This window comes from Myxocyprinus asiaticus, chromosome 48 (assembly GCF_019703515.2).
Source record: "Myxocyprinus asiaticus isolate MX2 ecotype Aquarium Trade chromosome 48, UBuf_Myxa_2, whole genome shotgun sequence".
In the NCBI taxonomy this organism is placed as follows: Eukaryota; Metazoa; Chordata; class Actinopteri; order Cypriniformes; family Catostomidae; genus Myxocyprinus; species Myxocyprinus asiaticus.
In genome coordinates this window covers 29,784,129-29,801,430 of record NC_059391.1, presented here as the reverse complement: position 1 = coordinate 29,801,430, position 17,302 = coordinate 29,784,129, and the positions used below count along the sequence as shown (strand labels likewise).

Sequence of the window (17,302 nt, the reverse complement as noted above, 5' to 3'; positions counted from 1 at the left end):
TCGGTTTTCCACATACTATGAGGCTATGTGTTGCACACAATGCACACGACGCAAATTTTGTCATCAGCTAAGTACATGTGGACAGTTCATGTCTTTGTGCGTGGCTGTGTGCGTATGTGTCAAAAAAGAACGCCATTTCATTTTAACTTTAAAACATATAGCTGAGCTTAATGCCAGTTGTCATTAGATTGGCAGTTTCAATGTTTCAATGCAATCAAATTTTCTTAAATAGCTCCAAGCCCATAGCCAATATTTTCCTTATGAACCGTTTCTCAGGAAATGTCCTTAAAACCCTTTAGTACCAATTCATTTCTAACTGCTGTGTCATGCAAATAACATAAACAACAACATGTGGAACAATCCCAGTTAATCTCAGACCGTTTATCCTGAGTTCTGGCTCTTGCTGAACACAATTCTGGCAACTTCACTCCATGGAGGCCAGCGAATGTTTAAAAACTATGGCGAGATTAAGTCCAGCCGCTAAGCAGTTCCATATTCAGGCATCACTGGCTTGGGTTGGGTGTGGGTGTGCTGTGAGCGTGCTGTCTCACTGCCGGCCTTAAACACTCTGGCGTGCATCTCTGGCATGGACACGCTGCCAGCGGCAAGAGGAGGGGTGGCGGGTGACAGGTGCAAAAGCTTACAGATGATCACAGTTACCCTGCTACAACAGAGATTTACAAGATAATCTGTGTGGAAATGGACAGAATCAAACCCAAATTATGAGATTTAACACATGATCCATTTGTGCATGTAAGTCCAAACAATTTCACACCTAACTGACTCCCGCAGCATGACATTCAACAACACGATATTGATAAAACTGAGCATATGAAATGTGCTGGCCAACAAGACAAGAACATTTTAGGAGAAATATCTGAGACAAAGAGTGTCTTGAGTTATATAAGAGCAATCAATTCTCTTATTGAGCTGAAATATGTTGGAAATCAGTTATTGGTGGTCTATTTCAGACCTGCCAATGGACCAAAGGTGCTGCTGAGAAACTGAAGTGTTAAGGCCTCTGCATACAGTACTTCCTATGAAATCGAAGAACAAATGAGTGATGTCATTTACTAACAAAATCTGTCCAAATAGAAGGTGTTTTTGAGTTCGTTTTTGTGGTTCGTAACAGCTCGGAAAACTTCTTACTGGCTGCTAAACACCTTCTTACTGCCATTGGTCCATGTCATCGATAGGTGTGACCTGGAGCTCCACCTATTTTGAGGCCGACAGCTGATTCCCATTCAGTCAATTAAGATCAGTCAACATGAACACACCGGCATGTAGCAATATTAGCGAACTGGTGCAAACTTACCTACATATGTTCGATCGTTCGCATAGAGACATTTTCCAAGACCATGTCATGCTATTTTTGTTTTTGTTTTGATTAATTAGTCTACAAAAGGAATCAAATCTTCTCAAATACACTTAAGTGCCCATTTACTCGTGCCATCTGCAGCAAAAGACATTCACACATCTGCCCAAAGTAAGATATGCCCCTCTTAACATCATTCTTTTGTCTGTATTCTACCCATTAACACTCTTTTATTCACCCATCTTTGCAGTAGTATCAGTGTCATCATAAATCACAATAACAGAGTGTAATCGGCGCATATTATGGCAGCATATAGTGTGTTAGTGCATTAGCGTCATGATTTCAGAATGTAAACAAGACAAATGACATATTATCTACTGCATATATTTTACTTTAAATCATCATCATGGGGTTAAAACAACTTCTTTTACTGATCTTATGTGAATTCTACTCATAGAATGAGGCATGAAGTCATTGAGAACACATTTTAATCTTATATTAGTTCATGTTTAACATGTAGTCTTGAGCGTCCTCATTTTTAAATGTACTGTACTTCTAAATGCCTCCCACAGTGTTTGTGTGGCTGTTGTCTGAATGTTCACAAGCAGTGTGTCATTGCTCAGCTGTTTTGAACTTCTTTTTACCTCTGAATGAAGAAGAACTCAGTAAGTGTGATGGGGCCTTTAAACACTTTAAATGAATGGCAGACAAGTCTGTGAACAGACAGTGTGACTCATTTGTCCGGCCGTGACATGCAGAGCTTTGGAAATATTTTCCGACAACACCTGCAATCTAATACATGCACTGTGCATTTCTAAGAGTTTATGATTTACAATGGCATGTTTATTTAAATATTAACTCATCTTTGCAGACATGAGGTCTTGTAAGTTGTGTTTGCTATTTCTCACATTAGTGTTAGTAATTAGTGTAAACCTCTAACACTAAGTATTTAATGTTCAGTGTGTGATGGCAGCGTTTGTGCTACTAGTTATTTACTTCACTAAGAGATTAGACTTATGATTTTCACCTGGCGGAAGATAAAACAGGTGAAAGAAATCATAGGTCTTAAAAAAGAACCACCCAGAACATCCTGGCAACCAATCAGAACAACATAGCAACACTCTAGCAATCACATAGGAATTCCCTAGTGACCACCACCTAAAACACTATTGACTGCATAGCAACACCCTAGCAACTGCCCAGAACACACTAGCAAACATATAGCAAAGCCCTAGTGACCATCCAGAACACCCTAGCAACCACATAGCAATGCTCTAGCAACCACATAGCAAATGCCCTAGTGACCACCCAGAACACCCTAGTGACTGCATAGCAATGCCCTAAAAACTGCCTAGAATACCCTAGCAACCATATAATAAAGCCCTTGTGACCACCTAGAACACACTAGCAACCACATAGCAATACCCTAGCAACCACATAGCAAATGCCCTAGCCACCACCCAGAACACCCTAATGACCGCATAGCAATGTCCTAGCAACCACCCAGAACAACCTAGCAACCATATAGCAAATCCCTAGCAACCACCCCGAACACCCTAGCAACCATATAGCAAAGTCCTAGTGATCACTGACCACCCAGAACACCCTAGCCAGCACATAGCAATGCCATAGCAAACACATAGCAATGCCTTAGCGACCACTCAGAACAACCTAGCAACCATATAGCAAAGTCCTAGTGATCACTGACCACCCAGAACACCCTAGCCAGCACATAGCAATGCCATAGCAAACACATAGCAATGCCTTAGCGACCACTCAGAACACCCTAGCAACCATATAGCAAAGTCCTAGTGATCACTGACCACCCAGAACACCCTAGCCAGCACATAGCAATGCCATAGCAAACACATAGCAATGCCTTAGCGACCACTCAGAACAAACTAGCAACCATATAGCAAAGCCCTAGCAACCACATAGAACATGCACTAGTGACCACCCAGAACACCCTAGCAACTGCATAGCTCCACTTTCCCCACCAATAGCTGGTGTGTGGTGAACGTACTGGTGCACTATGGCTGCCATCGCATCATCCAGGTGGACGCTGCACACTGGTGGTGGTTGAGGAGAGTCCCCTGTTCACTGTGTAAAATGCTTTGAGTGTAGTGTCAGAAAAGCGCTATATAAATGTAACGTTCATTCATTCATTCTTTCATTCATAGCAACACCCTAGTGCCCTAGAATTGCGGTGGTAAATTCTGCATGGGCAAGCACCACTTTCATTGCCATCAGAAAATGAAAAACATCTATAGTCTTTATTGCAATTTGTTTTCCACACTTGATCTTGCTGAATTATGCCCTCAACAAAAAACTTTACAGTTAAATATGCAGCACATCACCATTGTCACAAAAGTAGCAGAAATGAGTTCTTCAAAGCGTTCAGTATCTGATCATCTGTGTCAGGTGACTGTTATCAGATTGAAGATGGAAGCTCTCGCCAGGACTGAACTCTTTTAATCCTGCTGAATTGTGTGTCTGCTCAACGCTTTGATGTGTGACCCACATTCAATGTCACATCTTCACGACGGAGATGCAAAGGTGTAGAGATGAGGATTCTCCTTTAAAGGTGTATTCTGGGTTAAATACATGTTAAACTTTAACAATAGCATTATATTACTGGCATAATGTTCATTACTAGAGACAATTATTTAACTCATCCCTCAGTTTCTAAAAGCAAAAAATCAAGAATTACTGTTACAGTATTGCAGTTATAACCAAGGCAACACAACAAATGTTAAAATATACATCATTTCAAAAGTATAGCCACAAGACTTAAATATTATAAGTAAAACATTTGCTAACTGTGTATTTCTTATATGCACAAAGAAAACCAGAGGGTCACGTGACTTAATTAACTGTAAAGCACTGTTTACCTGCAGCAAACTCCGCCTTCAGTAATGACATCAGTAACACATAACCAGAAATTCATCCGCCTAGACAAGTAGTCCCACTTCAAAAGGATGATTTAGATGACTTATAGCTCAAATAATACACTGTTTATATTGAATAATTAATATACGTGCTTTAACAAAAACACAAGCTCCACGTTTCTGTTTTTAAACCCTTCGAAACTCTGGCCCCATAGACTTCCATTCTGCACAAGTTACTGCAACTAGTAACTGAGGTAATCAACATTATTCCACAAATTCTGTACAAAACACTTGCACTGAACCCAGAACATTCCATAAATGTTTTGCTAATTAGGCCATGTAAAATCATAAAATGCTGTTGATAGCAAAGTAACAAACACACAATTGCATTTGAAAAAACTGTCTACACAACAGACTGACTTCTTGAAATGCTTGAAAGGCTGGTGTAAGATGGGTAAGAATGTGTCGCCACACACACAATGAGAATCATGTTGCCCTTAGGTCACAGAACGCTCTTTAAACTCCAGCACTGACAATAACCACATCACCACACAATGAGCCACTTCACAAAACAAGCAAATCAAACAGCCGACAAGTGCCACATTTATAACAGCACATGAAGGGCCACACACAGGACGAACATAATAGATCCTTCAGGGTGGCGTGAAAGGAAACTTTGAAGGATCTCTAAAGAGCTTTCTATACTAGAAAAGAGTCCCATCCATAAAAATTCAAATGGAGAAGTCGAGCAGGTTGTTGAGTCCAGCCGAGCAAGTATTTTGCGTTGGTTTGTGTGTGATTTTCATGAGAAAAAAGCTTGTGGGCCAACGTTCTGGAACGTCCGACTGGAGTTCATTTACTTTCATTAGATGAAGAATTTCAATAACTGTGCTCATAATGAAGACACTAATCCTTCAATAATAGCAACGCCAAACACACGCCAGCACGTTGTGCACAGCATGATAAACCAATGCTTAAAATTACATAGTTAATATGAGGAACATTCTGACCCTGTAAAAGCCAACAACACTGTTAGATTTTTATAAAAACAAGCCAAGAATTCTGTTCCATATGGATAGAGACACAATCAGCACATTTTAAGAACTATTTTCATTCCAAGGTTCACACAGGATGTGCTGTTGTGTTCTATCTGTGCTTCTTTTTAATTTGTCGTTTACAAACACGTGCGCTAGACAGATTTTAGCTGTTGCACCACGTCTCGTGTTTGAGATGCCTTGTCAAGTTCAAAATACTTTTTTATAAGATCAAAATACTTCTTTTTGAAGCCAAATGCGGATTTCCAAAAAAGTATGATGGCAAAGGAGGAATCTTGCACATTTATAAGTAAATATAAACATGCTACCTGGTTGGTTATGGTTAGGTTTAGGGGTAGGGTTAGGGTTGGGTTATAGTTTCTCAGACCAATCAGGTAGCACTTTCTTGCTGAGTATTACTGAATCGTCCAATCAGGTAGCGCATTCCTGTTGAATATTAATGAATCGTCCAATCAGGTAGCGCATTCCTGTTGAATATTAATGAAACATCCAATCAGGAAGCGCTTTCCTGTTGAATATTAATGAATCGTCCAATCAGGTAGCACTTTCTTGCTGAGTATTACTGAATCGTCCAATCAGGTAGTGTTCCCTGTTGAATATTACTGAATCGTCTAATCAGGCAGCGCTTCCCTGTTGAATATTACTGAATCGTCCAATCAGGTAGCACTTTCCTGTTAAATATTAATGCATTGTCCAATCAGGAAGCACTTTCCTGTTGAATATTAATGAATCGTTCCAATCAGGTAGCGCTTTCCTGTTGAATATTAATGAATCGTTCCAATCAGGTAGCGCTTTCCTGTTGAATATTAATGAATTGTCCAATCAGGTAGCGCTTTCCTGTTGAATATTAATGAATCGTTCCAATCAGGTAGCGCTTTCCTGTTGAATATTAATGAATTGTCCAATCAGGTAGCACTTTCCTGTTGAATATTAATGAATCATTCCAATCAGGTAGCACTTTCCTGTTAAATATTAATGAATCGTCCAATCAGGTAGCGCTTTCCTGTTGAATATTAATGAATCATTCCAATCAGGTAGCACTTTCCTGTTGAATATTAATGAATCGTCCAATCAGGTAGCGCTTTCCTGTTGAATATTAATGAATCGTCCAATCAGGTAGAACTTTCCTGTTGAATATTAATGAATTGTCCAATCAGGTAGCGCTTTCCTGTTGAATATTAATGAATCGTCCAATCAGGTAGCACTTTCCTGTTGAATATTAATGAATCGTCCAATCAGGTAGAACTTTCCTGTTGAATATTAATGAATCGTCCAATCAGGTATCATTTTCCTGTTTAATATTAATAATTTGTCCAATCAGGTAATGTTTTCCTGTTGAATATTAATGAATCATCCAATCAGGTAGAACTTTCCTGTTGAATATTAATGAATCATCCAATCAGGTAGCGTTTTCCTGTTGAATATTAATGAATCGTCCAATCAGGTAGCGCATTTCTGTTGAATATTAATTAATCGTTCTGATCAGGTAGCACTTTCCTGTTGAATATTAATGAATCATCCAATCAGGTATCATTTTCCTGTTTAATATTAATAATTTGTCCAATCAGGTAATGTTTTCCTGTTGAATGTTAATGAATAACCCATTAAGGTAGCGCTTTCCTGCTGAATATTACAGAATCGTCCAATCAGGTAGCACTTTCCTCATAATTATAATATTTTTCAGAAATTCCATACTGCACAGCAAATTAATTTTAGTTCCAAGAAGAATCCGAGGGCAGGGCGAGCATCTTCGTCAGCATTTACATTACTGGCGTAACATGATATAAACCTATAAACGCACAGTTTTGTTCAGTATTGTTGCACTCTTCCAAGCTATTTTAATGCAATAGAACGTCCTGTGTGATCGTCCCCTAATGGCCGGCTCTGTGCACAACCTCAAAACAGATTTTACACATTCTGATCGATCAAATGTGAGTCAGCACTTTTATAACAGAGTTGCACAAACGTATTTCCACTTTAGTGATCGCTAAAGTCAGTTTAAAGTTGGTAAGGCAGAAACATAATGCTGTTACCTGAGGTTGTGCATGGCTGTGTGTCAGGTGACTTCTTGTGTGCATCATGTCTGTAAACGAGGTGAGGTTTGTTATGTTCTTCATCATACTCCTCTCCATCAGCGCTCAACAGCGGCTCGAGGAAGAACTGACCACTGCGTGTCGTAAACGTACCGATCTGTGAAATCAAGACAAACACGACAGAAAGAGTCATATCGCTGTTTGGTATTCATGAATAGCCATACACAGAGCATACCGTTAGGCTAATGAGCTATAATAGTTGGTGGAAAAGTTGTTTATCAGTTTTATTACCCAAACATGGGGTTAGTAATTCAAACAAACCGTTATTATTATTAATAATGAATGTACTGATAGAAGAATTACATTTATTGGTGTCTTTCATCGTATTTCAGTTGTCACAGTTTTATGAAAGCAAGAACTTATAGGATATTTCCAGACAAATGTGGATTTAACGTAAATGAGGGTTGATTGACATTTCACTTGAACTATACCTGAAGACTCACTGGAAACACAGGTTATCGCTATGGCAACATCATCAAACACAGAAGCGCTTGTATACATTCCACACAAGAGTTGTTATGCAAGAACCGTATGCCTGTGGGAGCTTTACGATACTGTATGGAAAACATCAGTGATTAACATACTAGCAAATAATAAAGTGGAAACAGGATTTGGTTTGTTTGAACGAACGAACGGAATTTTTTTTTTGACATGCATTCAATTAGTTTTCCACTGTTCAGCGTGTATGTGCATGTAAAAGACTGAACGATATGTTGATGAAAAGACCATGAAAATGGTCATTATACACTAAATTTATGTGCAACGTAATGGATGTGGAAACATGATGCAGGGTTTTGGTTTGGACATGAAACACTGATTCAGAAGTGTCCTTTGATTCCACTCTCTGTCAATCACAAACAACATCACTGGTCCGGTATTTGTTATGCCCTCAGAAACACATGAGAAAATGTCATTTTTTGTCATCTCTCCCACAGAGTGACCTTCAATAACAAAACACAGCCTTTCAACAGCTCTGCACTGTACTGTATGTGTCAGCTCACCATTTTGTCATTCATTCAGAACATTCAGTTTTCAATTGTTGACAGATTCATGTGACAGTTCTGAGTGACAGCAGCTCGTCTCTCACATAGCAGTGGAATAGTTCTGTCTTATTAAGATTATGTCACTCAACACACAATAGTGTTCAACAGTGCCAGTTTAGCAGGATATTACTCGCTGGGATGTGATGTGAATATTTCCGTCAGCACAGGGAGAAATTATTCTGACAGGTAAACGCATCCACTTGCAGCCTTGGGGATGGAACTGACATAACTTTCCCTTCACACATGTACTCAGAATCAAATGTCACAAATCTGCCAGAATACAGTACTGATAGACAGATACGCACACTGTGAACACACACGGCAAGACTCAACTTAAACAGTCTCATCTTGTTTAAAAAACTACTGTTGTGGGACCATGGTACAATGACTGTATCAGACGGTAATACAATGGAACTCTGATATATGGTTGACTCTGTATGATAAAGAATTTCACCACAAAATCAAAAGAATTAAGGCCTGGGTAGCTCAGTGGTAAAAGACGCTGGCTACCACCCCTGGAGTTCGCTAGTTCGCTAGTTCGAATCCCAGGGTGTGCTGAGTGACTCCAGCCAGGTCTCCTAAGCAACAAAATTGGCCTGGTTGCTAGGGAGGGTAGAGTAACATTGGGTAACCTCCTTGTGGTCGCTATAATGTGGTCTGTTCTCGGTGGTGCGCATGGTGAGTTGAGCATGGATGCCGCAGTGGATGGCGTGAAGCCTCCACACGCACTATGTCTCCGTGCAGATGGCAGATGGGATTTGTCTTCCGCCACCCGGATTGAGGCGAATCAATATGCCACCACGAGGACTTAAAAGCGTATTGGGAATTGGGCATTCCAAATTGGGTGAAAAGGGGGGGGGGAATGCAATTTTATGTGTTTAATTGTCATGAAAAATAATGTCATGATGCACAAAATATGGTCCTAAAAATAAGCTTCTTTTAATGGTCCTTTTTTTACACCTCAGAAACCCAATGTAGCAGAATTGCAACATTTGTTTAAAGCAATTAAATAACACCTTTTTTTTTTTTATTAAAATAATAACAATAATAATAATCCTTTACTTATTACTTCTCTACACTTGTAATAAAATGTCTTTAATGGTTACTTTAAAAAGTTTTTTTTAAGTTACATTATAAAATACTTTTCATGCCTAGTTTCTAAATTCAAAATAATTTCTATATTGTGTCTATATTCTATACACACCCTTTAGCTGTCACAAACATAAACAGACCTACATATGAACATAATTCATGATTTAAATGTATTCGGGGCCACTATGTTTGACTGCTCATATCTTAAAAATGCATAAAGGCGTTTGCACGATTTTTGGTGTACTTCTACGACTTTTTGTAAAATAAGATATGTCACTGTTACGTCATCGTGAGCAACAACTTGCTACAAATACATAAATGAATAACTAAATCGTTTAGCTAAGTTTTCAATGGCAACAACCTTAGGCGCTTCCGCCATGTGGCCCCATTATTTTTTGGGCCAAATGTTTTATTTATTTATTAGTAGCAAGTTGACATCATTTTGTTCTGTACAGAAAGTCGTAGAAGTACGGCACAAATCGTGCAAACGCCTTTATGCATTTTTAAAATAGGAGCAATCAAACATAGTGGCCCGTATTTTTTGGGGGCCACCATTTACATACGTACATACTATTATTTTATAGATAAATGTAACCCAAGTAATGTAATTAAAACTGAAAGCCAGTAAATGTGTCAGATTACAAAAATTCTAATGTAGTGCACGACACCCCTTTTTGACTCTAAAAGTATTCAGATTACAGTAACTAATTACTTGGTAATCAGATTACACCCAACTCGGATCACAATTTTTCTACTGACTGCCATTGTTTGCTAAAGTCACACAAAACTCACGGCAAAACAAAATAAAAATAGATTCTATTTTATAATCAATGTGTTCCTAAAAACTATTTCAAGAAGGAAAAAAAATAATACATCATCAATGTGAATTCTTGAGTCTCTGAGGGTTGAGCAAAATATTGCATGCTTTTAATTTTGGGGTGAAATATGAGCATGTTTATGTGAGATTCACCCATATGCCATGATACTGAATGATGTTCATGTACCACAGTATTTATATGGCAATCCAAGGTACTTCAAAGTATACCATGGTACAATGCAATGTACAAAAATCCATGTTTTACTATGGTACTTTTCTGATCTCTGTTAGTGAAACCAAAGCAAAACATGAGATCTAGTACGGTAGAAAACTTGCTTCTGGTTTCCTGTAAAAATCCACAAGCTCATCTAGAGACATGAAGCCAAGTTCAGGGCATCAGAGGGTGTTCACACTGAAACATGTTTAATTACACTGTATCTCTGCAGTAAAGTACTACAGTTTATTACACTGAAGTGTGGACAGACGCTGTCAGCCGAGCCAATCCGTACTAATGTCAACAGTCTGACATCATTACCAGCGAGAACATGAGACGCTCAATATCAGCACACCTCAAGGACTGGACGAGATCACAGTAAAGACATGACGCATGAGAAATTAATATTCAGGAGGGAATTCACTAAGAATAAGACCACCCTTTAACCACAGTTAATTGGTGTAAAACCACCTTAACCGTGGTAAAGTCACCGTAACATACAGCCTCCAGAGGTTAATTGAAAAAAATATGATAAAAGACACCAATGTTCAAATATTGTTACATTTGTTAACATTAATAATCAAATAAACAATTCTTCTGCCAGAGTGGAATAGTTCATAATGCTAGGACAATACGTCGTTTTTCCACGTGCTGTGCACGGTTGAGCGCTTTAGCCTCTGTATACTCTTTTGACCATGAGCCCATACAAAGCCTGTACCTGTGAAGTACTTTGGCCATAACTGTGGACTGTTTACAGTTGACTAGCAGTTAAAACTTGTCGCATTATAGAAGGTAAAGTCATAGGTGTGACTTTATCAGCAGCTCTTTAATTTGCTATTTATATTCGAAACTATCAATTTCATAATGACACTTTTAAGACATCAAAACAACCCATTTGTATTTCTATGGCAACAGATAATGTAAGTTCAAGATTAACGTGTCGTACAATGTTTTTATTCACCTTGAATTCCATTAAACTCATTTTTAACATGTTTTGCTACAAAGCAAGAAAAAAGCTCTTCCTCTGACCATTTACGACCACATCTCGCCAGCGAAACGAACAAAACACAACACGACTGACGCTCATCGATGGCTGCTGTCACCGAGTTCATCTCCAGTGCTCTAAATTGTGATGTATGACTCGCTGACGACCTAGTGACCTCATCAGAGATGAAACAAGTGCTGTCATTCAGCTGTCTGCCGCCCTGCAGCTGCACTCTTTATTTACTGCAGCAATTAATCACCTTGTCTAAGATAACTAATTAACAAACGACTGGGTCAGGAGCTCATAATCAAAAGGAGCGCAACAAAGAACGTCACTGCACGGTCACCCTGAGGCCAATTAGACAACACAGGACGGTTTTAAGACCTCACAAAATCAGAATCAGTTTTTCGCATTGGTACATTTCATGCACAGTGTACGTGGTGCAAATTCCATCATCAGCACAGTACACGCGGACTGTCCGAATGCAGCGTAGTTTTTCTACACGAGCTGAGAGTTTGCGTCTTTGAACCTTGTCATGTGTCAAACACATCCATATGGGCTCGCGGTTAAAAGAGTGTATTTTAAAAGACTAAAGTACTCGACTATGCATGAGACAAAACGGCAAGTGGAAAAACGTTGTGCATGTAAAATTAAACCATTTTACATATTAGAATGTCTCCAGTAAGTGGACACTGATGTTTCATGCGGGCTTTTGGAAAAATTTGACTCTACACAAGCTCTCACAAAGAGCAATAGACTGTATAGAGAGCAAAATTAGAAACATTTACAGAATATTCACTATAGAAACTTCTCCAGGTTTTGAAACCACAATTTTACAATTCCCTGATGTTTTCTGTGACTGTGGGAACACACATTTATGTTCACAGACTCTGGTGATATTTTTGAAGATATGAGGTGTTAATATACTCACAAGTCCACTGCAGAGACTGAAGACAGCGTGATGTTCTGTACGAGCGTTGACGTGTCCTCTGAAGAAGCAGTGTCGCAGGTCTGCAGCATCTCCTCCGTTCTCCTCCTCTCCCAGATGAAGAACCGTGTATGACGGAGCGATGAATCCAGAGTCTGCGGTGAGGTTCAGATGAAAGCTCTGTCCAAACGCCTCGATCCGGTAATGAGCCCTCAAACCAGAGAGCTCTGCGTCAGTGCTGCGCCTCCTCCTGCGGTAATGCAGCTGGTGCGGGAACGACTCACCGAACTCATTCAAACGCACTGGAGTGATGATGTCATACGATGACAGCTGACTGATGAAGCTTTCTGAAACACACACCAGAGAAAATGACAGAAAATAATATTAGATATATCAAAGTTTCAGAAGAGTTCTATCTATCTATCTGTCTATCTATCTATCTATTTGTCTGTCCATCTGACAGTCAGTCTGTTTATCTACCTGTCTGTCTGTCTGTCTCTCTACTTGTCTGTCTGTTTTTCCATCCATCTGTCTATCTACCTGTCTGTCTGTTTCTCTGTCTACCTACTTTTCTGTCTGTTCATCTGTCCATCCATATATCTACCTGTCTGTCTGTCTATCTATCTATATGTCTGTCTATTTGTCTGTCTGTCTTTCTATACTATCTGTCTGTCTGTCTACCTGTCTGTCTGTCTATCTATCTATCCATCTGTCTGTTTGTCTGTCTATCTACTTGTATGTCTGTCTGTCTATCTATCTATCCATTTGTCTGTTTGTCTGTCTATCTACTTGTATGTCTGTCTGTCTACCAATCTACCTGTCTGTCTGTCAATCTAATCTAATCTATCTGTCTGTCTGTCTATATATATATATATATATATATATATATATATATATATCTACTAGTCTGTGTGTCCGACAGTCAGTCTGTTTATCTAACTGTCTGTCTGTCTCTCTACTTCTCTGTCTGTTCATCTGTCCATCTGTCCATCCATCCATCTATCTATCTATCTATCTATCTATCACTCATTTCTATCTATCTATCTATCTATCTATCTATCTATCTATCTATCTATCTATCTATCTGTCTCTCTACCTCTCTGTCTGTTCATCTATCTGACTGTCTGTCTGTCTATCTATCTGTCTGTCTGTTTATCTCCCTGTCTGTCTTGTCTGTCTCTCTACTTCTCTGTCTGTTCATCTATCTATCTATCTATCTATCTCTGTCAATTTGTCTGTCTACCTATCTACCTGTCTGTCTGTCTATCTATCCATCTGTTTGTTTGTCTGCTTTTCATTAAATCTGTTTGTCTATCTACCTGTTTGTCTGTCTACCTATCTACCTCTCTGTCTGTCTATCTATCTACTTGTCTGTCTGTTCGTCTGTCCATCCTTCTGTCTATATACTTGTATGTCTGTCTGTCTATATATATCTACTTGACTATATGTCTATCTATCTATCTATCTGTCTGTCTGTCTGTCTGTTTATCTTCCTGTCTGTCTTGTCTGTCTCTCTACTTCTCTGTCTGTTCATCTATCTATCTATCTATCTGTCTGTCTGCCTGTCTGCCTGTCTGACAGTCAGTCTGTTTATCGACCTGTCTGTCTGTCTGTCTGTCTGTCTGCCTATATATTCTATCTGTCTACCTATCTACCTGTCTGTCTGTCTATCTAGTTTTCTGTCTGTTCATCCATCCATCCATCTATCTGTCACTCTACTTGTCTGTCTGTTCGTCTGTCCATCCGTCTGTCTGTCTGTCCATCCGTCTGTCTGTCTGTCCATCCGTCTGTCTGTCTACTTGTATGTCTGTCTGTCTATCTAATCAATCTGTCTGTCTATATCTATCTATCTATCTTTCTATCTGTCTGTCCATCTATCTACCTGTCTCTCTGTCTGTCTCTCTGTCTGTCTGTCTATCTATCTGTCTGTCTGTCTATCTATCTATCTATCTATCTATCTATCTGTCTGTCTGTCTATCTACTTGTCTGTCTGTCTGCCAGTCAGTCTGTTTATCTACCTGTCTGTCTGTCTGTCTTTCTACTTCTCTGTCTGTTCATCTGTCCATCCATCTATCTATCATCTATCTATCTATTTATCTACTTGTCTATCTGTCTGACAGTCAGCCTGTTTATCGACCTGTCTGTCTATCTATTCTGTCTGTCTACCTATCTACCTGTCTTTCTGTCTATCTATCTATCTATCTATCTACTTGTCTGTCTGTTCATCTGTTCATCCGTCTGTCTATCTGTCTCTCTACTTGTCTATCTGATTGTCTGTCCATCTGTCTATCTACTTGTCTGTCTGTCTGCCAGTCAGTCTGTTTATCTACCTGTCTGTCTGTCTGTCTGTCTCTCTACTTCTCTGTCTGTTCATCTGTCCATCCGTCTATCTATCTATCTATTTATCTACTTGTCTGTCTGTCTGACAGTCAGCCTGTTTATCGACCTGTCTGTCTGTCTGTCTGTCTATCTATTCTGTCTGTCTACCTATCTACCTGTCTTTCTGTCTATCTATCTATCTAGCTACTTGTCTGTCTGTTTGTCTGTCCATCCATCTGTCTATCTGTCTCTCTACTTGTCTATCTGATCGTCTGTCCATCTGTCTGTCTATCTACTTGTATGTCTGTCTGTATGTCTATCTAGCTAATCGATCTGTCTGTCTATATCTATCTACATGACTATCTATCTATCTATCTCTCTGTTTGTCTGTCTATCTACTTGTCTATCTGATCGTCTGTCCATCTGTCTGTCTATCTACTTGTATGTCTGTCTGTCTATCTATCTAACTATCTATCTGTCTGTCAGTCTGTCTGTCTGTCTGTCTGTCTATCTCTCTGTCTGTCTGTCTGTCTCTCTATCTATCCATCTGTCTGTCTGTCTATCTACTTGTCTGTCTATCCACTTGCCTGTCTGTCTGTTTGCCACCCATGTTCAATTAATTCACATTTAAAATGTCTGAATTTAAATCCACTAAATACAAAATCTGAAAGCAAGTGTGATCTGCCTGTCTCAAATGCTGCTGGAGCTTTTTTCAGACCTAACTTCTCTTTTCTGAGCCATTCATGTATTTTAATCAACTGGTGTCTGGGTGATTTTTAGTGGATTTATGAAGTTCCCATCAACACAGGTGTCCTAGCAGAGGAACCACAGGTGGAGTTCAGCACATTCACTAGCAATATGAGACATTAACGGTAGACAAACACAAAATGTCACAACACTAGATATTTTTGTTTTGTTTTATCATTATAAAAGTATAAACTGCATTTTGTCAAATGTTGTGTTTTTGATATGTCGTTCTTTTACTGTAATTAAATTGCACTTGCTTCTATATTGTGTTATCTATTGCAATGACATTTTAACAGTTACTTAAGTGTCCAAATGAGAGACAGACAATGTGTAACAATATGTAGAAAATACTTCATACCCAAATGGAGTGTCACAGTATACAGAATGCAGAGCTAATACACAGTCTGCACCATTTAGATATTATACACAATATATAATTTATATAAAAAATATTCTATTTAGATTCACAAAACCCTATTACAGCCAAAAGTGCAACTTTAATTCCAGAGAAACCAGTGCAAACTTCCAGAAGTACACCTTCCCCATTCCCTGCCAAGTCCGCAGTTCTTCATAGGTTCCCCGTTATTCATTCAGTTTCTTACCTTGTTTCGGGTGCAGTTTGTAAGTTTGCGCGGTGCGTAAAAGCGCGGAGAAGTGCCACACAAGTGCCAGCAGCCGGAGCGCAGGAAACCGCATGATTCTCCCGGCGCTCCGCTCTCTCTCTCCCCGCCGCTCCTCTCTTCTGTACACCGGGGCTGGAGCGTCTCTACCGGCTCTCCTCCGTCAGCAGCAGCGCGTCCGATCCGCCGTCATGCCGTTACAACACTCGCGTCCGCTCCGATCATTTCGCGCACGGATTCGTGGCTGTGTGTGCGTGTGTTTGTGTGCGCGAGCGCTGGACGGATCGGTGCCAACAGGCTTTTTTTCGCTCCTTGGCTCTCCAGCGGACACCCCCCTAAACACACAAACACACACACACACTTGGCACGCCCTCTGCACCATTGCAGTGTCCAAAGTAACTCATCCAATGAATCAAATCAAATCAAAGTTTATCAAACGCACAATACCGCATGCAGCAGTGAATCCGCAATTATGTCACGTTTAATGTGTTTATGTTGAATGTTTATAATAATAAAAACACATAATCATGCAATTGAGTACAAACAGCCTGTTTTAAAATAAGTCCACTGATTGCTGTAATTTAATGTGTTTATGCTGAATGTTTATTCAAACAAAATGATTTTAAGACTTGAAGTTATAGGTAACAAGTTAGCCTACTTGAAACAATAAGTTACAGTAACCAACATTTATTTTTCAAATGCAGCAACACTGATTGTTGGCAGTCAAATGTTATGTCTAATGTGTTTATTAAAAACACAAACATTAAATTAAGAGTTAAAGTTAAATTGTAAGCTGCATGCAATCAAATTTGTCAAAAACAAAACCCTTATTTACTTTTTTTTTATTATTATTTATTTATTATTCATTTTGTTGAACTTATATCAATCAAGCCAATCTAAGAAATCACATTTTATTTGCACATTATCAGAACAATGACCTATCAAAACATTTAATCTCTTAAATGAACTCTTCATATATTTAATGCCAAAAACAGAGATGAATTGTTTAGATACACAAGCTTTATGATCTCAGAAATCATTGGTGATGGAAGAATCTTTTGTTGTGTAAAATAAGAACAAATCCTTCTTTAAATCAACGGCTATAAAGTGATTTTGTCAGGTCATTTCTGTCTGTTTGCGCAGTAAAACACTTACGGTTGTCTTATCTTATTAGCTGTGAGCGTAA

The 17,302-nt window shown here is 39.1% G+C and overlaps 1 protein-coding gene across 1 annotated transcript in view; it reads right to left on the bottom strand.

Moving 5' to 3' along the window:
• Window positions 1-16,361, bottom strand: part of LOC127437097 (A disintegrin and metalloproteinase with thrombospondin motifs 20-like) — a 127,424-nt gene extending 111,063 nt beyond the window's left edge. Inside the window, exons 1-3 of the mRNA XM_051691762.1 lie at window positions 16,099-16,361; window positions 12,434-12,777; window positions 7,292-7,448 (exon numbers count right to left, since the gene is read on the bottom strand). Coding sequence (XP_051547722.1) covers window positions 7,292-7,448; window positions 12,434-12,777; window positions 16,099-16,192 — 595 coding nt within the window. The 5' untranslated portion in view covers window positions 16,193-16,361. The remainder of the gene's footprint in view (window positions 1-7,291; window positions 7,449-12,433; window positions 12,778-16,098) is intronic.
• Between the last annotated feature and the right edge of the window lie 941 nt (window positions 16,362-17,302).